Source organism: Actinia tenebrosa, unplaced genomic scaffold (assembly GCF_029948245.1).
Source record: "Actinia tenebrosa isolate PJP-AT-01 unplaced genomic scaffold, QUT_ActTen_1.0 PGA_scaffold0__85_contigs__length_37466705, whole genome shotgun sequence".
Classification (NCBI taxonomy): domain Eukaryota; kingdom Metazoa; phylum Cnidaria; class Anthozoa; order Actiniaria; family Actiniidae; genus Actinia; species Actinia tenebrosa.
Window position 1 is genome coordinate 6,066,082 of NW_028292569.1, and position 27,849 is coordinate 6,093,930.

A 27,849-nucleotide genomic window follows, 5' to 3' on the forward strand; every position below is an offset into this window, starting at 1 on the left:
ACAAACAAACAAGAAATAAATGTTATTTTTTATTATTGTTATTATTATTTTATAGTTATTAGGGATTATTAGGACATTATCACAGCCACATTATCGTGACACGGTGGCCCCACCTCTCCACCACGCATGCTCAGTTGTGTATACAAACGTGACTAGAAGCAAAGCAAGATGGCGTCCAACTATCTTGAAATTTTCCCACGTATTTGGGAAAGCTTTTTAATTGAATGGAAAACTTCCCCTCCGACCTCAAACTTCCTCCAAAACTTCATCAAGGACTGCTCTCGATATGGGGTTATCAAGAAGGAGGATTTGTACCTAACTTTTTTGTTGGCGATTTTTTTTACGCTTCAAAGATACGCTGCTACAGCTTTCTTCTTTAAGGTTGGTTTGCAGAATATAGCTGCTCTTACTTAAGTATTTCTGGTATTTGTACTGTTTTTGTGGGTTTAGAGTACATGTAGTGGTTAACCTTAATGGGGTTGCTCGTCGGATTAGAAGAACTCTGACATTTTAAACCAAGAAAACGGAAGATTTTCTTCGTATTGTCGAAAGTCAAAGTCAAGCTTTGTGTTGTTTGTTTGAAAGTAATCTTATATGCCAATATGAGAGTTATCACGAACAATAACTCAACGCTTTTACCATCTTTAACTCTTCTTCCCCCGAATCATGCCTTATTGAAGCTCCAATTGATCTGTATCAAAAACCTGTTTGTTTGCAATTCAATATTAACAACATACAGTAAGCTAATTTATTATGAATATAATCGTAAAAATTCCTAAAAAATTAATTTGACCTTAGGCAAAAAATTCCCTAAAATGAATACTGTATACCTATAATTTTGCCTAAAAAAAGCTTTATATTCTACAATAATGCTGGAGCTAGTTATTAAAGTATTAATATCAAATATGAGTCGTTTCAGATTTAGTTGAACATTTATGAAATTATGATTATTAAGATATAAAATATTCAGATTAAAAGATCAAACAGAAAAAGAGTCTCTTAAAAAGTAGTAAAAAGCTATTCAAAAATTTCATAATTTTCTAAATATTCCATTAACATTATGTTTAGCTAATATTTTATTAAATAATTATTATATTTGTTTCCACTTGGGTAGATCTCTGTATGTTTTGGCTATGGCAATGTAAAGTAAATTTATATCTTACAAAGTTGAATAAGTTGAATAATTTAATTAAAAATTAAAAATAAAAAATAAATGGCTTGAATTTGTAAATGTGTCGTAGTAGATAATTCTATCACCGTAGGTATGAAAGATAGTAGACTGACGTTTCAACCATTTCAACCATTGCATGACTCCGACGAAGGACTAACGTCCAAAACATCAGTCAACCATTGACTCCGACGAAGGACTAACGTCCGAAACGTCAGTCTACCATTGACTCCGACTAAGGACTAACGCCCAAAACGTCAGTCCACTATCTTTCGTACCTACGGGGATAAAATTATCTACTACGACACATTTGTTTTAACTAAAAAAACACTGACACAGTCCAAGCTAGTTCCAAAACTAGTCGTTTTCTATGAATTTGTTATAAACAACTTGTGACTCTACATAATGAATATTACACACACAAGGTTGTAATTTCAACTACAAATTATATAAGAAAGAAGGTTTTAATGTCTTACGAATTGAGTGTAAAATTTTTCTCTTTTGTTATTGTGAATATAATGAATTAAACTTAGATTATAAGAAAATGACATCAGTCGATAGTTTCAAGAGATTTCTTAAAAATATTTATTAGCTTTTTAATATTTTGTATATATCATAAGACTTTTTAGATCACTCTTTTATATTTTATAACTTTACATTTTTCTTATCGTATTTAATTTATCTTTTTATCCATGTTTTTGTTTATTCATATTTCTTTAATTGTATTATTGTAAAATTAGTCGTTGTATATTCTTATTTAAGGCACTACTGAAAACCACGCTTAGTGAGTAGGTTTCCCTCATTAAAAATCAACCACACCCTAAATCCATTGTTTGATGTAGGTTCTTAAATTCGGCGGAAAATCCAGATTCTTAAAGCCGGCGGCGGAATTGATATCAACAGGGGAGAGCGGGGCTGAATTATAAACCCAGGATAGGTTTTTAATTACTTTTCCTTATACTTGCCCGAGAGAACGCAAGGTATGAAAATTGAGAATATGAGAATTATTTCTATCGGAACAATAGAGTGCAAACGCGGATATATTGTACTCTATTTCCAAAAGAACAAAGCAACAGTAGTCTATCTCTCTAAATTCATTATAATTTAGTATTTCGTGTTTTGCATCAAAACAATGGAATTTAGGGCTTAGTTGATATTTTAAACCAGTTCAAACGCACAGGCTGGGTTTTGCATTAGAATTCAAGACCTCGGGCCTGCGGTCCTCTGTCTTGAATTCTAATGCAAAACCTTGTCCTAGCGTTTGAACCTTTATTTAAAGATTATCAACACCTATAGAAGTTTCTCTCATTTGTTGCAGCCTATTGCCAACTATTTTCAATTCATCAAGAAAGACAAAGAAAAATTCCCAGAGAGTGCATGGAAGTTGTTCTACTATTTTTCTGTATATTGCTATTGTACCTATACACTTTTTAGTCATCGCTTGATGGAAAACCCACGCAGCATCTGGAAAGGTGAGAACACACACTGAATCAAACCCTGTGAATTAGGGACTGTTTGTTTATTACGTCGCAGGGGGGCTGGTGGCCTGGGGGGGTACTACCACCCCAACCCTGACCCTATCCCAGACCTAAAATTTTGATTTTACATACCCTACCCCAGACTAAATCTAAGAATTGTACACCCTATCCCAGACTAAAAGACGGAAAATACGGTTTTACAATCGATTGCAATCAATATTTACTAACATTTTTATTGTTTTTGTGTCGGCAGAAAGCGGAGCCTATTTGCCATACAAAAATGACCAAATCGTTCAAATCGTTAACCCTATCCCAGACTAAAATGATACTCTATCCCAGACAAAATGTCAAAAAATGATACCCTACCCCAGACCCAAAAGCCGAAAAACCATACCCTATAGGGCGACACATACCTGTATAGCAAATATAGGGGAGTCCCCCCCCCCCCCCCCCCCCCACCGGGGCTGGTGGTTTGAATAGAAATAGACTCATATCACGCTAGAATGGCATAGTAAAGATATTTGATTAATTGGAAAAAGGAGTTTGCAATGTACAATTAAATTTGTCACATTGATAATACATGTAGTAAAGTTGCAAAGTTTCGTAGAGATTGTCCATAAATTGGGGAAGATATGATTTTTTGAAACCAAGCATTTTTGCAAAGGAATGTATGCTACCAGGCATTGCATAAGAATAAAAATAAAAACATCTAAAAACAAGGAAAGAGATTAAAAGACAAATGGTTTCAAGCACGCGCTGGATCAGTGTGCGAGAGATTTGTCATCCTATGTGTTTTTGGCTGTCAGCCCATCAGATTGCAAGAACATGCTCTATTATCTCAAAAAGCCCATTTGATCTTTGGCATCATGGGCTGTTCAATATCGAGAACTAACTTTTAAATATCGTGTTTATATATAGGATGGGAACGAGACATGGCTATTCCAAATGATATCTACAACATATACATTATTGAGGCTGGTTTTTACTTCCATTCCATCTATGCCACTATCTATATGGACAAGTGGAGAAGGGACTCTGTTGTTATGATACTACATCATATATTAGCAAACTCTTTGATTATATTCTCCTTCGCTATGAGGTTAGTTGTCTTACAGACCAGTCATTATTTAAGTCGGGGGGGAGGGGGGGGGGGGGGCGGTGGAGGAGAAATTGTTTTTGATGCAAAACATTTTCCAGACCCCAACCTAATAGCATTCATGTTTTTCGGGTACCCCCTCCCCCACTTCAATGTTTTAAAAAATCCTCCCAATCCTCCTTTTGATCTTTCAAGGCCCCTCTGTTCAACTAAAAAAAAATTGAGTGCCCCCCATTTTCTCCTCCACCCTCCCCCCCTCTCCCCTCCTCCTCCCCCCTCCCCCTCCCCCTCCAACTTAAATAATGATTGGTCTCTTAGTAAAAGCAATTAAGTATTATCCATTAATTTCATTTATTCATTCTGTCATCCGTCAGTCAGTCTTCCATTCATTTGTTCATCATTTAGTTTAATTATTTGTTATGTCATCCTTTCATAAATTTATTCTTTTATTCATCCTTTCATTCATTCATTCATTCATCCATCCATTCATTCATTCATTCATTCTGTCATTTGCTTATCTGTATTGCTCATTTTTTATTCTTCCATTAATTTATCTATGCATTCAATCATTTATTCATCCATTCTTTCATCCATAAATCCATCCATCCATTGGTACCCATCCATCTATTCATCCATCCTACCATCCATCCTAACATGCCTCCCTCCCTCCATCCGAACTTCCATCCATTTCTTTTTTTTTTCATTTCTTCCCATTCTTCCAGGTATCACAATATTGGTATTATTGTGCTTTATCTTCACGACATAAGTGACATCTTCCTGGAGTCTACTAAGATATTTCTGTGCTTCAAGTCAGCTCCTGGACGACAGCAGACATTTGCTGGCTACTTAGTCAATGTAGGCTTTTTGTCATTTGCTTTTTCATGGTAAGATCAAAAAATAAATATTTTTTATTTTACATCGTGGTGTAAGGAGTTTGCCAAAATTTCCCTTGCCAGAGGTTGAAATCAGCCCAGAGGATGTTTCAGGGTTCAATCTGTGAGTTAGCCATGCCCTGACTTAGATCAGCCCAGAGGATGTTTCAGAGTTTAATCTGATGCTCTCTCTGTTTCCCTTCAGGTTTTATTGTAGACTGTACCAGTATCCCCACAAAGTACTGTACTCTACAGGCCATTTTGCAAGACATATTCTCCCTGATGCTCCATTCTATTTTTTCTTCAATGGCTTGCTGTGGATGCTGTTTGCCATGAACATCTGGTGGTTTCATTTTGTCCTGTGGCTCATATGGAGAGTAGTGAATGGAGAAAGCCGAGAGGTATAAACAAAAATCATGTTTGATAAAAAATATATCTCTGTTTATTATTGCAGTATTATGATCATCCAGGTGGATGTAATCCCAAGAAGGACTGTTTGATGTGACTGACGTTTTGACAACCTGAGTGGAAGTCATCTTCAGAGTCAAGCACTTGACTTCCACTCAGGTTGTCAAAACGTCAGTGAACATCAAACAGTACTTCTCGGGATTACATCCACCCGGATGATCATAACACTTCGATTAACATTCATTATGATAAAAATGTTCATTGTTAAATTAATTTTTTAATGTTGGATTTCAAAGTAAAAGTAACTAGGGATGTACAGTTACATGAACTTGATGACATCATTGCTGTTTCCTAATATGTACTGTACTGTATGTTTGAGATGCTTTTGAATTTCATTGATTGACATAAATTATTTATGTCCATCCCAAAATGCATGAGAAATATTTGTTGCTCAGGAAAAATTTAAGTCAAAATAAGACAGTGCAAAAGTGCAAATATAGCTTTTAATGGTGATGACAATGATGGCAGTGGTAGTCACTGTAGCATAATAACAATACTATGACAATAACGGCCAAGATAGTCATTGCTAATGCTATTTTTCTAATAAAAAGGTTGAAGACACAAGAGAAATAGAAAAGTCGAAAGAGCCATTGAAATCTCATTCTGCCAATGGTGATGTGGTAAACAATGGAGTCCATGAGAAAAACAACATACTAAAGAGTAAGTAGACACTATAATACGCTGAATAAAAATATGAAGACCAATAAACAAGTTTGGCTAATGCAATGTTTTACCCAATTCAAATATACTGGAATACTTTTCTTTGTCCATTATATTGGTATATCATATCATATCCATATCAGTGCTTCATTGATTTAACCAATAAAACAGCCTTTTCTGTGCTCCATTCAGTAATAAAGCACACAGGAAGTGAAGTAAGCACAAAATAAGTGTAAGAAGTGTATGGTGCTTCCTATGTGCTTTATTACTGAACAGAGCTTGGAAAAGGCTGTCTCATAAAAAGAAAGACGGTCGCAGGATCTAGCAGCCCTTCGTATGCGCAGATGGCATCAGCACTGTGCTCCATTCACTACTAAAGCACAGTTTTCGACCATTCAGTGCACCAGCACTATCCCAACTATATAATAAATGTAAATGTTATGGACAAAGAAAGGAATAGAGCCTTTAAAACAGCCTTAAACAATAGAAAATTCCTGGAATATTTCTAAGTGCCCACAGTTTTTCAATTCGCACTGTGACCATAGCTACATGTTTCTTGTCAGCATCAAACAAGATAAACAAGTTGAGTAATGATGAACAGATAAAGAAGAAAGAGGAAAAGGATAAGCAGGTTGAAGACAAGGATATAACCATACCTCAGCACAGGAAAAAGCACCTGCAGGGCAACTAGGTACATGTTAATTTCACTAATTATCCGGATAAATGGACCTCTGTCATGCGCCACCATGCTTATAGAGTGTTTTTACTCTAGAGAGATAATAATCATCGACTACAATACATCGTTTTCTCAAGGTTGTGTGCACATCCAAATTTAAGGAACTTGACGGGCCACGATACCAGAACAGGAGCTTTATGATGAGAATTATCAGACCTTTCTATAAACTTTTTTTTGAGAATAATTCATCAAATGGATTTTTCTCCTCTTTAAATATAAAGCTGGCTTCTCAATTTTACTGAATTTGCGTTTTTTTAGTTTTGTGGCCCGTCAAGTTGGATGCACATGCAATCTTGAGAAAACGGTCTATAGGGATGACAGCTATATTGGTGTACCTAACAAAAGAAACTAATGACAAAGTTATTGTCAAAGGTACACCAATATGGTGGCTGTGACGTCATGTGAAAATGCTCTATTCCCATGGTAATAAAAACCCTCGTATGTGTAACGTAATCCTGAAGCGCTTGAATTCGAGACTGTGAGGGGAAAATCAATTGTTCCAATGAACTGGCTGTTGCATGATAAAGGGGGGCAAGAAAACAGCCTGTTGCTCACCCCTTAATGGGGGGGGGGGGGGATAACAATGACTTTGTCTTTTCTGCTTTTTATTTTAGGTCTTTTTTGGGAGAAAAACATTATAGCAGGGGTACAGAGGGAAAAGGTATCTACTGTTCTTGGTAAAATTTCCTATAAGATTACTTGAAGTAGACTCAATTTGCTTTGGTGCAAAGTTTTCCTATTACAGACCACGTTTGGTCTGGCATGACATTGCACCATAGCTGAAAAGCATTCCTAGTAAAGAAAGAAATGATACTCAAAGGAATTACACATGGTCTGGAATAAGAAAACATTGTACCATAGCTGAAAAGCATTCCTAGTAAAGAAAGAAATAATACTCAAGGGAATGACACATGGTCTGAGATGGGAAAACATTGCACCATAGCTGAAAAGCATTCCTAGTAAAGAAAGAAATAATACTCAAAGGAATGACACATGGTCTGAAATGGAAAGACATTACACCATAGCTGAACAGCATTCCTAGTAAAGAAAGAAATAATACTCAAGGGAATGACACATGGTCTGGAATGGGAAAACATTGCACCATAGCTGAAAAGCAATCCTAGAAAAGAAAAAATAATATTCAAGGGAATGACACATGGTCTGGAATGGGAAAACATTGCGCCACAATAAATAAGATCTATTTTTTGCGAGGAACTTTCGCAAATGTTAGTAACCTCAATTGATGGTCAATGTTGTGTTAATTCAACATATTGTTTGAGAGGGTACTGTATACTTTACTAATTTTTTTCAGAGAATATTATTTTGTGATTCGTACAGTGTCTGTGGTATAATGTAAATAATAGACCATGCCACGATGATCTTAGCAACTCATTTACTCATATATAATATAAACGGCATATTCTATTTTGATCAAAATTTACTTCACGAGAAAGTAACGTCAACTGGGAACAAGGTAAACAGTTATTGTTTACTGTTGTTTTACTCTAACCGTGAACACTCGAGTTTGTCAACCAATCAGATTACGGATTGAAAACAATAGCATTCAAGTTACATGTATTGAAAGTTCATAAAAGCTATTGAAGGAGATAGAATGATGAAAGAGAAAGAAAAAATAGAATGATAGAATTCAAGTTACATGTATTGAAAGTCTATAAAAATTATTCAAGGAGATGGAATGATGAAAGAAAAAGAAAAAATAGAATGATAGAATATGAGTTACATGTATTGAAAGTCTATAAAAATTATTCAAGGAGATGAAATTATGAAAGAATGAAAAAATAAAAGTATATTTACAAAAAGAAAAGAAAAGAAAATGGAGTGTTCATGGTTTAAGTAAAACGACAGTTATAGTAATAGTTAATAGTGTTCAATAATCATTAATAAGGCTTCCTTCATAAACGGCATATTCGATTTTTAATATCTTACTTAACATTGCTTTTTGTAAAAAGTATTGTATCTGACTTCAACTGGGAACTTGTTTAATAGTAAAGGTTCAATAGTCATAGGGACCGTGTTGTTCATAGACGGCATATTCTATTTTGTTTAATAGTATCGTATCTGACCTGTTCATAAACAGTATTTATAATCTCTTTGATCAAAATTTTAACCTAATTTTAACCTCAAAGTAGAATCATTGTTTGATGGTCACATCAAATGAATGAGCTCTTATTATATATATTTTAAAGTAATGCAGAAAGTTAATTACTATAGCTTGAAAGAGCTTGTTAAATCTGTAAAACTGTCAAGTTTGAAGAAAAAAGACTTCAACACTTAAAAGATATGATTTTTTAAAAGTGTAAATTTTGTAGGAAAACCTTTTTCGGGAAGCAAAAGATTTTGTCAGTGAACGTTTTCCTACAAAATGTTGATTTTTGAAAATTCATATCTTCTTGAGTTTTGATCTTACTTCCTTCAAACCTCATTCTTTTACCAATTTTAACATGCTATTCCATTTCCAGCTATGAGTTTTGGAAATAGGTTTATTGTTGCAAGTAGAGGCTTAGTTTATACATGAAAACATCTTCTTTCTCACAGTTGAGCGATGTCTCTCCATTCTCCAAAATATCAGACTTGAGTTAAAGTGCTAGTCTTACGAAAATACTAATGACGCAAAAAAATCCCCGATTTTGTATATGCTCTAATAGGTCATAATATTCACCAATAAACAAGAATTGGTTCGAAAAAGAAAGTTTTCCCGTCTGAAAGAATTTGGACAGTAAGCTATTTTACATATATAGTTTTATATGGTACAATTTGCAGGGATGGTGTCATTTTCGTAAGACTAGCACTTTAACTCCAAAAAAGTTCATTTCAACTTTTTTTATAATGGACATTATCTTATTAATCAATATTTCCTCTTATTATTTTAATTGTTTAAATTTTCAAATTATTAATAATAATATTATGATACATATATATATATGTGTGTGGGTGTGTGTTTATTAAATTTGATCTAATTATTTTACTGAATTATAATTTTGACTTTACCAATATAAAATGAAATCAAAAAATATATAATATTGATATTTAATTTACTAACGAGTAACATGAAGATGTTAAAGCAATATTACTAAATACATGAAGGACTCACTTCACGAGAATGGTAATTTGATCCAGATGTTATGTGTTAACAACTAGATAGCCATCATCATTTTCTTGTGGGAATAGAAATACTTGCTCAAAAGCTATTGCTTCCTGCTGGTTTCTGATTGGCTCCACTAACCTAAGTTGCATGTATCATATTCATTCTACAATTTGATTGGTTCTTGCTGTCTAAGAGGTGCCGGTCATAATAGCCACACTGTAATTTTGGTCTTGCATTGTTCATTGACTTGATCACTGTTTCCAAATATATTGTTGAAAAATCTTGAACCAAAGTTGTATAAAAGGCCATTTCCAGGAAATAATCACATGACTGTTGCTGGACGGCAAAAATATTGGACTTCCTTTATAGGACAAGTCAAGGATAGACTTGATGTGTTCATAAATTTGCTGTATTTTTTTTTATCAAGTCCAAACTCAACTTGGAACATTGTTTCTTGGTCACTAAAGTGAATTCGGGAAAGGTGTATATACAGCTATTTCAAAAAAATTTTGAATACTGAATACTGCATACTGAATAGTGCATTCCAAGACCAAAGGGCATTGTGGGTCTCGTTAATTTGAAATAAAAAGTAAATATACAGCAATTAACTCTCTGCATGTAATTAGTATATTGTTTCAGGTGGAATACACTAAAAATAGAATAAAAAGATATAACTAGCTAAAAACTAGTGTGAGCTGCGTCGGTGTTTCTAATGGAAAAGTAATGATGAAAAGGTAAATTATACACTGTGAAAAGATGAAAAAAACTTACTAAAAGTTTTACTTTTACTCTGACGAAGGACTAGCGTCCGAAACATCAGTAAGTTTTTTCATCTTTTCACGGTGTATAATTTACCTTTTCATCATTACTCACTGTAAAAATAGAATAAAAAATTATTATTAATCCAACTTTAGACAATGTCACTATGACCCACAATGCACTTTGGTCTTGGAATGCACTATTCAGTATGCAGTATTCAGTATTCAACCTTTTTGAAATAGCTGTAAATAACTTTTTCAGGATTACTAATATTTCCAAAAACTTCTTCAAAATATTTTTTTCCCCTTATAAGATACTTTTGATTTTTTTTTAAATAAAAAGCAATTTCAAGTTTGTTTGCCATCCAGCAGAACCTTCCCCAAGGAGCCTTTAGCTGAATTGATTCGTTATCAAAGTGATATATATCAGCATGTGACTGTGTGTTGCAAATGGCTTATTAGTGACTGAAATTCAAGTAAAAAAGAGGGAATTAGTGTGGCTATGTATTATGCTCACAATTCATGGTATTATGGTATAATTTTAAGTAATTATTTGACACAACCTTGTAGCCTGTTTGTTTAAATGTTTAATGGATGCAATTAACTAGAATAGGCCCTTTACAGTTAACGGTCACGTGTCTGTACTGGCGAGCAAATTTTAAAAATATTTTAAATTGGTGATTCTTTTTAGCTACTTGTAAAGAACTGAATGAAACGGTCTGTAACCAGTGTGTTACGAAATGCAGTTTTATTACGATCTCTCAAAACAGGTTGTAGAAAGTTTATTTGCTCACCAGTATATTTCACCCATGGCAATCAAGATGTTCATTCATTTGCACTCAGTGAATTAATCAGCACGTGATTGCTTAGCTGCAAAGGCCCTATTGTGGTCCATGTAAGGCTAACAGGAAAATGCAAAAGCAGTCATACTTTTTCTAGAAGGAATTTGTGCCATTTGTGCTTTTTCTATTATCTTGTTAGCCTCACATCAAGGATAATTGAATAGAAGAATTTAATTAAAGTTAAGAATATAAAAACGGAGCCCTTGCAGCAGTTCAATTTAAAGGACATAACAATATAGGTTTTCAATTCTCAGCAGATTGAAATTATTTTGTTTTGTCCTCCAAATTGAGCTGCTTTGACGTCACATGCAAGGGGTCAGGGCCGTAACCAGAACTTTTACAGGGAGGGTGCACATCGAATAAAATCGGATCACAATCAATAATTTGCAGAACTAAAAAGAAAAAAAGGTAACCAAAAGAAAGCAGAACCAAACAAAAAAAAAGGGGATGGATGAGCGGACCTTAAGCTTTTATGGCGGGGTGCACGTACACCCTGTGCTCCCCCCTGGTTACGGCCCTGGGTCTATAAGCCTATGAAATACATTATTTTCATTTAATATAAGTTAAAAATCATAAAGCTATAAACATTATGAAGGGATAAGTCCTCGTTTACATTGAATTTTATCACACTAGCCTCACATTATAAAATATTTGATTTTTTTTTTCATTAAGAAAGTTGATCTATTGAATCTGTCACATCGTTAGAGTGCAAACCATTTATCCTTGAAATAGCACAAATACTAATTAGCACAAAATGGTACCAATTAAACAATTAAAAACAAAAGAAATATACGTAATGCTATTTAGTTTTTTTTTTTTTTTGCTATTTCAAGGATATATCCATGAAAAAGTTAACCAACAAAATTGTACAAATTAGTGCAAAGTATGTAGGTCTAGTCTTACTGGGCTTACAATTGTGTGCAAATTCTTAAAATTTCTTTTTTGGGATGTATGGTTTACACTCTAAGATATGAAATTTTGAAGTGTTTTGTGGAATTTTTACAAAGAAATTTATGTCCAGCCTGATAACGAAGCTGATAATGCATCTATGCAATAACCATCCACATACATTGCTTAGCAGAAAAGAAAAAAATTTAGTTTTTAAATTTCAAATTTTTGTCAGTTTAAGGGCAATTTTTTTGAAATTTTACAACTTTGTCATAGTTGTGTGACAAATTCGATAGCTAACTTCTTTTCTCAATATATCAAGTATGTTATGATGTGACGCTAGCGGGATAATGGCCTATTGATCAAATTAACAAAAGCGTTTACAGATTTTGTTATGAGGCATAAACATTTCTATATTATACGACGGAAAGTTGAAAATGATATATTATATAAATACATGCATGAAATAAATAAACCTTACTTAAATTTAAGTTAAATACAGATTCAAAAGTTAATGATTAAAACTCTTAAAGGAATAGTAAGAGTGGTTGGTGTCATTTTGTCTGTAAAGCAGAATTATCTGTTAATCTAGTGAAGTTCCCTCCATAGAAATTCCAGTTCCCTTTCATGGTGAAGGTATGGAGAATTTCTGAAACCACCATATACCCTGCTAAGACCCTCCCCATTATCATCATCATCATTGCCACCATCGTCATCATCATTACCATCATCATTTGTCATCAGTCATCATTGTCATCACCATCATCATCATTGCCACCATCGTCATCATTACCATCATCATTTGTCATCAGTCATCATCATCATCACCATCGTCATCATCATTACCATCATTGGTCATCAGTCATCATCATCATCACAATCATCATCATTGCCACCATTGTCATCATCATTACCATCATCATTTGTCATCAGTCATCATCATCACCATCATCATTATTTGTCATCATCACACCTTTATCATTTAGTATGTTATCATCAACTTGATATTTATAATTTACATAATCATCATCATCAACATAACCTTTATCATTAATCATTTATTATCATTATTATTCATTACTATTAGATCATCATTATCTTTTATTATTATCACCAGCATTAAAAAACAATTTTTGATCAAATTTTAATGTCGATATGGTAGAAACATCCGAAACTTGATTTTTAGGTAGGGGTGGCCTGGAACTGAGGCTGTTGCTATGACAACTTATCTATATAGACTCTTCCAGTTCCACAGTTTCAATATTTTCAAGAGGGCGGCAAAAACGAGAGAGACTGTGGACGAGTATATTGGCTCCCAAAGCACGCTGGGTCCAAGTTTTCGGGATCCATAGTCCTTTCGGTCATTGTACCGTTACAGTCTCTAAGCGTGGAGACGGAACGGACAAGCGAGGGACTGTGGAAGAGTCTACTTATCTATATAATTAATTTTGAAGAACAGCTATAATACTATGACATTACTAAATTTGGTTGATTTTTGATTGTAGTTGGGCTGAGATTTTTTGTCATAATCCAAGGCTGGTCAAGTATTGAGGATATGACGTCATGGGCTCCATTTTTTTGACTCCAATATCTTTTGAAGAAAAAGAAAAATATTTGAAAAAGGAAAGCTATATCTATAAACCTATATTTCTATATTTGAAACGAAGATATGAGGGTGCGTTGTCTGCGAACATCTAGGGTCATCTAGTTACACCCTTAAACCATTCTCCTCTTAGTCTCCTACGCAGCCGCTTAGTGTAGTAAGCGTTGCGTGACGAAACTAACAGCGGCTATTTTACATTCTTGCGTGAGACTATTTGTAGCGTGGTATCATTCTGCACGTGCGACGATGGAATCTACAAGGTTGATTTCAGCAATGTTTCTCTTTGCGGTAATCGTATGCATCCAACTTGTTTCTGTGAATCCAGAACCAGTTGAAAAATGCCTCGATGGAAGATATCACAAGCCATCTCCTTCACCAGAGGGTCCAGATTACGCCGACTGTTTCTCGTGGAAGAACAAATCTTGCTGTACCGCAGAGTTTACTATCGAACTCAAGAAAAACCGAGTGGAAAATATCTGGAATTTCACGTGGAATCACTGTGGTAACTTGAGCAAGGTAATTTCCTTCTACAGGAATTAAATATAACTTGGAATTCTTCAGTTTCGTCGCGGAGCTTTTCCAGAGTTTGTACATGTGTTCATAGTAGACCGCCCGAGGCTAGCTAGACTCCCAGTCTTGATAGAATGTTTTGACAGCTGATTGTAATAGACGTACCTTGGTATGTCGTGGGTCCGTGTAACACTCCACAAAGAGCTTTTCAATTTAGTTGGCATGAATTGGACATATGAAATTTGCCTGATTTTTGAACTTTTCATTTTTTACGATCATGTCAAAATTCGAAAATTATCTCATCAATGTCAATTTTCAATTTTCGAATTCAAAAATGAAAAATCAAAATATATATTTGAAATGACTTTTCGATATTTTGATTTTGTCCTCTGAAAACGAACTTTGGAAAGATATCCTGTAGACAGGGGGAGGTGAAGATTAGGCGGACTGAGGGTAGGTGGGTCCACTAACAACAACAACAATAATAAAAAACATAGAGGGAGGGGAGGCACCAAGAACCCACCTACTGACCGGACTTTTACGGCACGAGGTTTCTAGTTCGTAATCGTATCATCCCGGCTTCGACTATACTACCTAGGCCACTTTGGAAGACAAGTATGGAGCGTGAGAACGCGATAACCTCATTGGCTAATGCTGTTATCAGTTCATCTCCGTCTAGCTTTACTGATTTGAATGACATGGCTTCAAGCAGAAGTGTTTTAGATCCTTATGAGTACGAAATCAAACAGCTTATAGAAGATTTTGGATATACGCTTCGTGAAGTTGGAGTGTTTTTAACTGAGAATTATGGATTACAACGAGGATGTTCTGAAAGGAATCTACAAGTCTTCTGTTCTTTGAGAGACATTCATCGGCACGACTACGGTAGGAAAAATCAAAAATCACCAATCAGATAACAGTAAAGCTAGACGGAGATGAACTGATAACAGCATTAGCCAATGAGGTTATCGCGTTCTCACGCTCCATACTTGTCTTCCAAAGTGGCCTAGGTAGTATAGTCGAAGCCGGGATGATACGATTACGAACTAGAAACCTCGTGCCGTAAAAGTCCGGTCAGTAGGTGGGTTCTTGGTGCCTCCCCTCCCTCTATGTTTTTTATTATTGTTGTTGTTGTTAGTGGACCCACCTACCCTCAGTCCGCCTAATCTTCACCTCCCCCTGTCTACAGGATATTTTTCCAAAGTTCGTTTTCAGAGGACAAAATCAAAATATCGAAAAGTCATTTCAAATATATATTTTGATTTTTCATTTTTGAATTCGAAAATTGAAAATTGACATTGATGAGATAATTTTCGAATTTTGACATGATCGTAAAAAATGAAAAGTTCAAAAATCAGGCAAATTTCATATGTCCAATTCATGCCAACTAAATTGAAAAGCTCTTTGTGGAGTGTTACACGGACCTGTCGTGGTCACGAGATTTTTGTTTTGAAGTTTTCCACATGGGAATAAATTTAAATCTTTCATATATACATTTTACTATATCTTGGAATACACTATTCATTATGCAGTATTCAACCTTTTTTGAAATATCTGTATATAGATTTATAATTACAAGAATAGATATCTGTTTTTGTAATTGCCGTCCTAGGGGCACCCCCTGCTATAAGCCAAGACCTTTCACTATGCCTTTGTGGATTTTGATTTGAATAGGGGATCTTTGAAGTGGCAGACTCTGGCAATGCATTTATTTATATTAAGGTGCAAATGAATCCTTTGACAATACATTCAGTACTGGTTCTGCATAAAGTACATAGTTGATTTGTAAAATATTTCTTGATTTGAGTGATGCGTTTCTAAGTTATGAAGGTTTATACTTCCAATATGTTAATGATGATGACGTCAGGTGTGGATGAATGAATGAATACTTTATTTAAGGAGGAGACCTCATCACCCTTAAGTGCTTTTCATGAGGGACCTCCAAAAAACAATACATAAAATTACAAGCCAAGATAAAACTATAAAAGTGATTTCAAAATTACATACATAATAATACAAAATACAATATAAAAATATTATAAATACTTAAAAAATTATCACATTACTTATTACATACTAGAAAGATAATTTTTCTTAAATATCGTATAAGACTAAGAAGACTTAATTGTGTCTGATAGAAGATTCCATTCATTTAAAAACATATAGCTAGATTTTGATTTGCCCCAGCTTGTCTTTACTAAAGGCAGAGAAATAGTTGACTTATTTCTAGTATTATACTTGTGAATATCCTCCCCTTTTTAGGTAAGGTATTTGAGTGTTTTTGTTGTAACTAGTAATACTAAATGCTGGCCATTTTGAAAATAAAAAATTTAAATAGCTTTCATGTAAACCATGAGTAAAATAATGATGCTTCTTAAATACTGTATCTATGAACCAGTTTGATTTTGTATATTTAATTAGGCCTTAATGACGTCACACTCATTAGCATATCAGAAAAATAAACCTTTATAACTTAGAAATGCATCACTCAAATCAAGAAATATTTTACCATTCAACTATTTATTCGTGTAGAATCAGTACTGAAAGTATTGTCGAAGGGTTCATTTGCACTTTAACAGTACTCAAGTCTCCTCAGTCTCCACCCTCCCTTTCTTGTCACAGGAATCCCAATAAAATAATACCCAAAATTGCTATTTCTTATGCTAATATTTAACAGGAATGTGAAAGGTACATTAAGGATGAAGAATGCTTCTTCCAGTGTGAACCCAACCTGATCAAATGGCACATTGGGAAGGCCAAGATAAGAGAGGTGCCAATATGCCGAAGCTTCTGTCATGATTGGTTTGAAGCGTGTAAATATGACAAGACATGTGTGGCAGACTGGGGGGAGTTCAATTACACCTCAGGCTCTTATATCTGTCCCCTCAACTCTAAGTGCCAGACCTTTGCTGAGGTAAGAATTGGGGTGGAATGGATGGGTAGATGGGATGGGTAGATGGGATGGGTAGATGGGATGGATGGATGGGATGGATGGGTGGATGGATGGATGGATGGATGGATGGATGGATGGATGGATGGATGGGTGGATGGATGGATGGATGGATGGATAGATGGATGGATGGATGGGTGGGTGGGTCGATGGATGGATAGAGGGATGGAGGGATGGATGGATGGATAGAGGGATGGGATTAATGGATTGATAGAGGGATGGATTGATGGAGGGATGGAAAGAGGGATGGATGGATGGAAAGAGGGATGGATGGATGGGTGGATGGATGGATGGATAGAGGGATGGAATGGATGGATGGATAGAGGGATGGAGGGATAAATGGATGGAAAAAGGGATGGATTGATGGAGGGATGCATGGAATTGTATGGAATGCAATGGTTGGAAACACAAAGGAATAGAATGAAAAAGATAGCTAAATAGATGATTGCAACTGGGATGTATTGCTTGATGGGATAGTCTTTTCTGTTATGAACAGGACTTCTGATCCTAAACATCCAATAGACCTCTTTACCTCTGGTGCAATGTTTTCCCATTTCAATCCATGTGTCATTCCCTTGAGTATTATTTTATTTCTTTACTAGGAATGCTTTTCAGCTATGGTGCAATGTTTTCCCATTTCATACCATGTGTCATTCCCTTGAGTATTATTTTATTTCTTTACTAGGAATGCTTTTCAGCTATGGTGCAATGTTTTCCCATTTCAGACCATGTGTCATTCCCTTGAGTATTATTTCTTTGTTTAATGTTTGCCTATGAGAATAAACATGAATAATGATACAACTCAAAAACATTGCACCATAGCTGAAAAGCATTCCTAGTAAAGAAAGAAATAACACTCAAGGGAATGACACAAGATCTGAAATGGGAAACTGTTAAACCCAAGCCGAAAAGATCTAAAACCCTCTTCCTATTTTTTTCATAAGGTGTACGGAGATGGTAAAGGCTTGTGCAACAAGATGTGGGGTTCATCCTTCAAGCAAGAGGAATCTTCTAACTGCATGGTGATGAGATTCGACGGTCCAGGGAATCCTAACGACAAAGTCACGAAACCTGTCCAGTTAGGCAGCACCCTTATTCCATCTGTAGTGATCACCTTGTTGGCATCATCTGTCTCATCCTTCATCTTTTGAACCATCAAAGAGAATAGCAAGTAGTATTTAGTTAGTTTCATATCACAAAACTTAACAAAAAATCTAGAATATCTCAAAATTCAAAACTGAGAAAGTGGAAAGTAGATTATAAATTTTCTACCTAAAATAAGAAAGATTGCCTCATAATACTTGTAGTACTCTTTAAATTGTTTAGTTGTTATTGGGACAAGCTTTTAATTTGACTGTGAAAGCTCCTGCACAAGTGAATGTTAAGTTCGTAAAGCTATTGTCTCAGTCAAAAACAAGAAAAGCTCAACAAAATGTAGGCCCCCCTCAGCTAAAGCACATAAATATTCTTCATTTTCATAAAAACATTATAATTTCGAGTAACAAAGTAGAAAATCTTAATGATTAAAAACAACATATTCTCAATACCTTGTTCAATATCATATATTCATTAATCTTTACAAAAGGTGTGAAAATGGATCAAAATCGACCAAAACCATGGGCTATAGTCTATGCTTTTTGCCCAAAAATAGCTAAAAATGACCTATTTTGCATACTTCATAAATAATGCATATTTTTTCAAAAGGTGTGAAAAAGGACCAAAATCGACTAAAACCATGGCCTATAGTCCATGCTTTTTCCCCCAAAATGGCCAAAAATGACCTATTTTGCATACTTCATAAATAATGCATATTTTTTCAAATGGTGTGAAAATGGACCAAAATCGACTAAAATCATGGGCTATATTCCATGCCCTTTGCCCCAAAATGACCAAAAATGACATATTTTGCATACTTCATAAATAATGCATATTTTTTCAAAAGGTGTGAAAATAACCAAAAATGGACCAAAACCATGGGCTATAGTCCATGCTTTTTGCCCCAAAAATGGCCAAAAATGACCTATTTTGCATTTGCCATAAATAATGAATATTTTTTTAAAAGGTGTTAAAATAACCCAAAATCGACCAAAACCTTGGGCTATAGTACATGCTTTTACATATTTTTTTAAAAGGTGTGAAAATGGACCAAAATGGACCAAAACCATGGGCTATAGTCCATGCTTTTTGCCTAAAAATGGCCAAAAATGACCTATTTTGCATCCTTCATAAATAATGCATATTTTATCAAAAGGTGTGAAGATGGACCAAAATGGACCAAAACCATGGGCTATAGTCCATGCTATTTGTTCAAGAATAGCCAAAAATGACCTATTTTACATACTTCATAAATAATGCATATTTTATCAAAAGGTGTGAAAATGAACCAAAATGGACCAAAACCATGGGCTATAGTCCATGCTTTTTGCACCAAAATGATCAAAAATGACCTATTTTGCAATTGCCATATGTAATGCATATTTTTTCAAAAGGTGTGAAAATGGACCAAAATGGACCAAAACCATGGGCTGTAGTCCATGCTTTTTGCCCCAAAATGACCAAAAATGACCTATTTTGCATACTTCATAAATAATGCATATCTTTTTAAAATGTGTGAAAATAACCCAAAATCGGCCAAAACCATGGGCTGTAGTCCATGCTTTTTGCCCAAAAATGACCAAAAATGACCTATTTTGCATACTTCATAAATAATGCATATTTTTTTAAAAGGTGTGAAAGTGAACCAAAATGGACCAAAACCATGGGCTATAGTCCATGCTTTTTGCACCAAAATGGCCAAAAATGACCTATTTTGCATACTTCATAAATAATGCATATTTTTTAAAAGGTGTGAAAGTGAACCAAAATGGACCAAAACCATGGGCTATAGTCCATGCTTTTTGCACCAAAATGATCAAAAATGACCTATTTTGCAATTGCCATAAATAATGCATATTTTTTCAAAAGGTGTGAAAATGGACCAAATTCGACCAAAATCATGGGCTATAGTCCATGCTTTTCCCCCCAAAATGACCAAAAAGGACCTATTTTGCATACTTCATAAATAATGCATATTTTTTCAAAAGGTGTGAAAATAACCAAAAATGGACCAAAACCATGGGCTATAGTCCATGCTTTTCCCCCCAAAAATGGCCAAAAATGACCTATTTTGCATTTGCCATAAATAATGCATATTGTTTTAAAAGGTGTGAAAATAACCCAAAATTGACCAAAACCATGTGCTATAGTCCATGCTTTTTCCCCCAAAAATGGCCAAAAATGACCTATTTTGCATACTTCATAAATAATGCATATTTTTCAAAAGGTGTGAAAATGTGCCAAAAACAAATCAAAACCATGGGCTATAGTCAATGCTTTTTGCCTAAAAATGGCCAAAAATGACCTATTTGGCATCCCTCACAAATAATGCATGTCTTTTCAAAAGGGGTGAAAATGTGCCAAAACAAATCAAAACCATGGGCTATAGTCCATGCTTTTTGCCTAGAAATGGCCAAAAATGACCTATTTGGCATCCCTCATAAATAATACATGTCTTTTCAAAAGGTGTGAATATGGGCCAAAATCTATCAAAACCATGGGCTATAGTCCATGCTTTTTGCCTAGAAATGGCCAAAAATGGCCTTTTTTGCATCCCTCATTAATAATGCATGTCTTTTCAAAAGGTGTGAAAATGGGCCAAAACAAATCAAAACCATGGGCTTTAGTCCATGCTTCTTGCCTAGAAATGGCCAAAAATGACCTTTTTTGCATTCTTTATTAAAGATAAATATTGTTTTGAATAGGTATGAAAATGGACCAAAATGGACCAAAACCATGGGCTATAGTCCATGCTTTTTGCACCAAAATGACCAAAAATGACCTATTTTGGATACTTCATAAATAATGCAAATTTTGTCAAAAGGTGTGAAAATGGACCAAAATGGACCAAAACCATGGGCTATAGTCCATGCTTTTTGCCCAAAATGACCAAAAATGTCCTATTTTGCATACTTCATAAATAATGAATATTTTTCCAAAAGGTGTGAAAATGGACCAAAATGGACCAAAACCATGGGCTATAGTCCATGCTTTTTGCCTAAAAATGGCCAAAAATGACCTATTTTGCATACTTCATAAATAATGCATATTTTATCAAAAGGTGTGAAAATGACCCAAAATGGACCAAAACCATGGGCTATAGTCCATACTTTTTGCATTAAATTGGCCCAAACATTTCGTTTTTGAACGCTTTTATTTAATGCCTCATTCCTTTCATCTAATATAATTCTGTAAGTCACATTGTTAATGAGTCCTGGATTCGTACGCACCTCTAGACATTGTTGAAGACAATAAATAGATTTGGGTGAGTGAAATCTTTATTTAAGTTTTTCTCAGTGGGAAGGAAATTTTACTGGTGATTAGAGATGAAGCGTGCAATGCATGTATAATGTAAAAGCTACTCTTGCGACTGAGAAAGTTCCCTACTCAAGAGTAATTGAGCTTGGCATATCACTACACCTTATTCTTATAAAACACTTCAATGTTATCGATGGTATATTGACCCGCTATGCCTGTAAAGAAGTTACAATACTTCTCATATGTACAGCCAGGGGGAATCTCATATGCAAATGGTTTATTATAATTCATTCTATTTTTCGTGGCGTACTTGTGTATCTTGATGTCGTTTAGTCCTCCAAATGCTGGTCCATATTGAGCATGATGGTATACAGCTTTTGCGGTATTTACTATCTTAAACTTCTGAGGATTGAAGCCATGAATGTTGTATAAAGAGAATATGAATGACTTTGTAGAACTCTTGTAAATTCCGCCTGTTGATAAAAAAAAATTGTCATCGCTTATCACCACCGTAAGTACAACAGTGGCGCAGATCAACGGGGTCGAACTGAAAGCATGTGAATGCGCCTATGGCAGCCGTTATACAGTCCATGTATGACCCCGGAAGCACAGCTCTAACCAGTTTGGATTAGTTAGGGTTGATTTGAGAGGAGGGAGGAAAAACCTTTGGACCTGAAAAACCCTCGGAGTCAGAAAGAGAACCAACCAACTCGCGACTGGAATAGATGCATTATTAAACGATAAGAAAGGTAAGAAATGCAGACAGCTATGTGGAATGATCATGCAAATTTTGTACATGAAGGAGAAATCGTTATCAGGCAGATCAATGGACTAACTCGACGATAAGGCGGCCATCTTGGATTACAATGCATTATAGGTAGTCCAGGGGGCAAATTAAGTCTGTTACAGTAATGATGTTGATTGATGTTAACAGCGCACCACAAGAGAATACGACTAAACGGCACATCGATCACCTTTACCCATAAAGCCTCGTTTACACTAGCGATTTTTGCTGCGATTTTGTCCATAATAAATAATGGTAAAGAATTTACTTGTAAAGTTTTTTTCAGGATACCAAGATTTTCCTAGACGAATGTCTCTTTTGAAGGATGAGACAAAAGATTTCATATTTCCGAAAATCGCCGCAAAAATCGCCAGTGTAAACGTGGCTTGGCTTAAAAGAAAGACAAACACACGTAACTCTATATCTTTTTCCGTCATCTTTATTATGTTTTGCCCCCATCCCCCATCCTGGCAAGAAGGCCGCCGTATCGTCGATGTAGTCCAATAGCTGACGACTGGTCATTCTGTCTGTCAGTCAGCGAATCATTTCTAGCTCCAACAAACAAATAAATGAAGACCAATCGAATAAACGAAAGAAACGAGTGAAGAAATGAACAGAATACGATGAGTCTTTAACTGTGCCAACCGGGACAACTTTGATACACTAGTATCATTAACCAATCATATTGCGACATTTAGTTCAATATTTTAACCAGCCAATCAGATAGCACATCGATATTATAGGAACGTGGGAACGCGATAATCTGATTGGCTAACGCTTTTTTCAGTCTAATCACCATTTATTTTACTGTTATCTGATAGGCGACGTGCACTAAGAGGTCACGTGATCAAATCGGCCATTGTGGCTGGCATTTTACAGGATTTTAGCTATGCGAGAATGTAAAAAAAGATGGCGGATTCGGGTAGTTTTTTCGGTGATAAAAGGTAAGTTAGCGCACTAAATAACGATAAAAATCCCCTTTTCTTGCAAGAAATATATTCTAAAAAATATCTAAAGTAGATTTTTGCTATTAACTCGCCAAGAAGAGAAAAAATATGGTATTTTTTGAGCTATGATTTGAAGACCTACGAAGCATTTAGTCAGTTTTATTCAAGTTTCCCGGTTATGTTGTGGCGACTCACCTGAGGAAGACGACCAGGACTTATCAGAGTATCCACCCCATATGTATTTCCCTCTCCTCACTATGGTAACCGTAGCTCCTTTACCGTCACATTGAGCATGGAAGGTTGTTGGCACATTAAACCCGTCATTCTTGCCTGACCAGCATCTGAACCATGAAATTTTCACGATATCTTCAGGCACTTCATCCATGAAAGTATTCAAAGCGGCAAGATAACTGTCGTTGCCAAAATCGTTAAGAATATCTGATTCTTGAACTAACAACCCAATTAAAATTTGAGTCAATTTTTGAAATAATTTTCCCTCAGACATTTAATCAAAAGATCATAAATAAGAAAGAACAACTTCTCAATAACGCGCGCGCCATAAAAATTCCCGGATATGCAGTTTAAATTTCGCCTTACCCCGCTCTTTCTCTCTCCTTCCCAAAAGCCATCGCGCGCTTTAAAAAAGCGGGAGTGACGACTGGGTACGAGTCTGCACCACTCCCCATACGGAGTTCTTTCGTAACACTACATTCTATATTTACAACATACGACACTCAATTCACATGCTCATTTTGACGTATTTTCGTACTACTATATTTTATATTTACAACATACGAGACTAAACTCACTTGCTCATTTTGACGGAGGGACAAAAACCAGAGATCCCGGAGAAAACCCTCGTGGCAAGGAAGAGAACAACAAACAAACTCGACTCACATATGATCCAGTCTGAGACAGGGCTCGAACCCGGACCACAGAGGTGAGAGGCAAGCGGTAAAACCCCCATGCCACCCATATGTTACCCATACTTGTGTACTCGTGTAAGGGAAGTGTGGGGGGCTTATTAGAGGCTTGGGGTTTAAAGGGGCACTTGGATGAAAATCGATGAAAATTGGAAATGACTTTAAACTTGTTTAAACTTATCTATATGCCCCAGATAGTAGCCAAGCAACATATTTTCTTCACAGTAAAATGTCTCAGATAGAAATTATCAATTTTATTCAGCATCTAAATTGTGAGTAAATGACGTCATTTACTCAACCCTATTGTTCTTTTCGTTTTTGAGCCAAAATTTCTCATCTGCAAGTGGCTCCGGCCTAGGCTAAAACTTTCACTAATCATGTTTACATAGTCATAATTGCGTCATATTATCCTCAAATATTGTAATTATTTGAACTTTCAAAAATTGGGGCGTTTTCATCCAAGTGCCCCTTTAATAGAAGATCTACTTTGCATTGTTTGAAATAGAATTTGGAAGAACTTACTCTTTTCCTGCTTGATGCAGATGTTCCCATTACCAAGGTAACCGTTTTTGCACTTGCAGTTGAATGAACCAATGGTGTTAGTACAAGTGGCGTTCACACTGCAGTCATGCTGTCCTGTGGTGCATTCATCGACATCTGTAAACATTCAAAAGAAGAGATCAACCTTTTTAACCTCATTTACTCTATATGTTAGGCCCCATCCACACTATGCCGGATAAATTTGAATCCGCAACTTTCAAACCGAAACCGGAAAAAACGTTTTCCATCAACACATGAAAACGGATAAAATGCTACGCGTCCACACTAAGCCGATCAGAGGCGGCAAAAACGCTTCATTGCACATCTGAGCATGTGCATCGAAGCTGAAATTGAGCCTGCTGTGAATTTTTAGCCTTCCCCCCATGTTCCCATGACAATCATGACGTCATCGTATTCGAAAAATTTCGGATACGAAACGTTCTCCGTCCAAAGTTCGTTTTCGGCGAAGAGTTGTTCCGGATTCGCCCGGACTAGTGTGGACGGTAGGCCTAACCGAATAAATAAAAATTCGGATTCAAATTTATCCGGCACTAGTTTGGACGGGACCTACTCGTGTCGTTCATACCTTTGCAATGTAAGCAGGTCTTGGGCACGAACATTCGTAGGTGTCGTTATCGTAATCAGGAATACAAGTGAAATCGTGAAGACAGGGAGACTTGCTGCAGTTGGACTGGACAATAAAAGTAGAAAAGAAAAGAATATAAAGCTATCGACATTTGGAACTCTATTCCCAAAAGTATTAGTAAATTGAGTCATACACTCTTTAAGGTGACTGCCTACTTTTGAACGTTCGATTAATTGAGCCAACTTTGTGCGCGCGCTCAAAACCGCTGAAAAATCTACAAGATTTTATTGAAGACTGACCATACGCGTTTTAAGCTTCAACAGGGCAAAACCCTCAAATGCACGGGACTCTCTATTTTTTAATAGCTTATTTGAATAAACTCCTAAAAATCTAGGTTATATCAACATTTTAGAAAAAGTTAAATATTCTAACACATGAAAAAATAGATTTTTGTAGGGAATTTTGTTCGACTTTATGAGATTTTTTCAAGAGCACCGAAACTACAAAATATGACAAATCAATGTATTTCTTTTTCTTTTTGTCGAAAATATCCACGTATTATTGTAGAATGATTGACTAGCCTTCATTCGTGCAATCATAGAGTCTACAAATAACTATTATCTTATGAATCTTAATTTTTTTCTAATCGAAATCACTTCCGCTGTTGCAATTTTTGCTCCAAAAGCTCGCGCGTAGGCTTCCATTAAATACTGATTATCTCGAAAACAAGCTCGGGACACCCAATTTTTCTTTCCAGATTTGGAATCAGCATTAAATTCATATTCGGAAAATCGAAATTTGAAAAAAAGTTTAATATTTTTTCCAAAAGTAGGCAGTCACCTTAAATAGGCTTATGACGGAATGGATTAATGTCATTGGTTAGAAGATTTTGAGCATTTGCTAGATCGTCTTTATATGTTTTTCACATTTACTCGTAAAGAAATATTTAGGAAATGCATAATTTATTAGGCAAAAGTTTCATTGGATTTCGTATTCATGAAATAGAAATTTGTTAAAATATTTTCTCAAAATACTGAATTAAAAATTATTTCTCCAAAACGAAGCTCCTGTTCTGGTATCGTGGCCTGTATTGTTAAATTTAGGACTTTCCCCCGGCCCAGGAAAGAAGATTGTTAATATTATTGAATTTGTTGAGGTTAATATTGTTAAACTGTTGAAGTACGCGTTAATTCCCGGTATACCCGTCTTATCAAAAATTATTTCCGAGAACCGGGGAAAGTGTTAAATTTAGGACTTTTTCCCTGACCAGGAAAGAAGATTTGTTGTTAATATTATTGAATTTGTTGCGGTTAAAATTGTTAAACTGTTGAAGTACGCGTTAGTTCTCCGTATACCCGTGCATTCACGCTATTAAAAAAGTATTCCCGAGGACCGGGGAAAGTGTTAAATTTAACACTTAGAACTGTAAAATTTTTAATTTAACAATTAAAAAATGTGCGTTGAATCCCCGATTTCACCGACCACGTTAATTCCCTGCCCTATGCCGGGGATCGGGGTTTTTAACTTTTAAAACGTTTACACCAGAATCTAGCATATCATGGCTTTCTCGGCATCTCAAAATCAACTGCATACTGATGTGACAACTTAGTTTATTTTGCACAAACTAACGCATACTTTGCCCAATACCAAAAGCTATCAAAAATCGAGTGAAATGTTCAAAATAGTGTACTAAGCGGAAAGTGTGCAAATTTTAAAATAAAATATTAAGCAACTCACCCTGATGCTGTAGTGATCAAATCCTGGATTCTTGCTTTTATACTTGGACGAAGAGTTGTATTTATCAGTCGCTAACAGCTCACAGAGGTACTGGGCGTTCCCTTGGTTAAAGAAGATGGGCTGTTTTCCAAAGTTGATGGAGAAACAAGTCATGTTACTGGCACAAGCAACAAGACATTGCTTGTAGTTCTCGGCGTGGAACTGGCGTTTGTTTTCCACTTCTAGTGTACTGTTTGGTTGAAAAACGAAGTTAAGATAGCCGAACTTTGGTGTTCGATAATAAGGCTGTTTGGCAGCATTGAAAGTAATTTCGGACGAGGTCATTCCTCTAAAAAATATAGCGAAGGAAAGCACCCCAAAAATAGCGAATTCCTTCATGTTTCTCTGCTAATTCTCTTAGCAAGGTGTTCACTCGACGACGAGCTTCTTTGAATGACTGTAGATCAAATTGTGGTGTCAGATAAAACTTGATAATCCTGTTATCACCTGTCCCAACGTTTTGTTTTGAATGCGAACAAGAGTTAGTTGAAAAGGCGTTATTAAGATTAACGAGTACCTTCATGTGTCTCAGCATGATTCGACTACCAAGGTGTTCGGAACAGCTTCTTTTACGAGAGTTAAACAATGAGCAAGAATGGTAGACTTGTTCCATACATGAGGTTTTTTTCGGCTTTTTAAAAAAATTCGGTTTTTTCAAAAAACATTTACAACACATCGTGCTTCGTATAATGAGCAAGAATCTTCTTCTAATGCCCCGTCCACACGTATCCGGAAATTTTTGTATCCGCAAATTATCTTTTGCGGATACGAAAATGTTTGCGTCCACACGCAGCGTATTCGAATC

At 35.5% G+C, this 27,849-nt stretch overlaps 3 protein-coding genes across 3 annotated transcripts; 2 read left to right on the forward strand and 1 right to left on the reverse strand.

Annotated features, from left to right (window-relative positions):
* The first annotated feature begins 158 nt into the window (after positions 1 to 158).
* LOC116300026 (ceramide synthase 1) lies at positions 159 to 12,614 on the forward strand. The gene is made up of 7 exons (XM_089027509.1): positions 159 to 381; positions 2,487 to 2,640; positions 3,565 to 3,745; positions 4,465 to 4,626; positions 4,820 to 5,015; positions 5,634 to 5,742; positions 6,306 to 12,614. Exons 1-7 carry the CDS (start codon positions 169 to 171, stop codon positions 6,431 to 6,433), a joined length of 1,143 nt encoding a protein of 380 aa, XP_088883635.1. The 5' UTR covers positions 159 to 168; the 3' UTR covers positions 6,434 to 12,614.
* Positions 12,615 to 13,862: 1,248 nt separating this feature from the next.
* LOC116300011 (folate receptor gamma) lies at positions 13,863 to 18,679 on the forward strand. Its single transcript, XM_089027516.1, has 3 exons — positions 13,863 to 14,191; positions 16,863 to 17,099; positions 18,080 to 18,679. Exons 1-3 carry the CDS (start codon positions 13,922 to 13,924, stop codon positions 18,284 to 18,286), a joined length of 714 nt encoding a protein of 237 aa, XP_088883642.1. The 5' UTR covers positions 13,863 to 13,921; the 3' UTR covers positions 18,287 to 18,679.
* A 2,686-nt stretch (positions 18,680 to 21,365) lies between these two features.
* LOC116300012 (uncharacterized) lies at positions 21,366 to 27,144 on the reverse strand. Its single transcript, XM_031708771.2, has 5 exons — positions 27,006 to 27,144; positions 25,269 to 25,373; positions 24,665 to 24,799; positions 23,415 to 23,669; positions 21,366 to 21,961 (listed from the first exon to the last, which is right to left on the reverse strand). The coding sequence occupies exons 2-5, from the start codon at positions 25,300 to 25,302 to the stop codon at positions 21,645 to 21,647; spliced, it is 741 nt and encodes a 246-aa protein (XP_031564631.2). The 5' UTR covers positions 25,303 to 25,373; positions 27,006 to 27,144; the 3' UTR covers positions 21,366 to 21,644.
* Between the last annotated feature and the right edge of the window lie 705 nt (positions 27,145 to 27,849).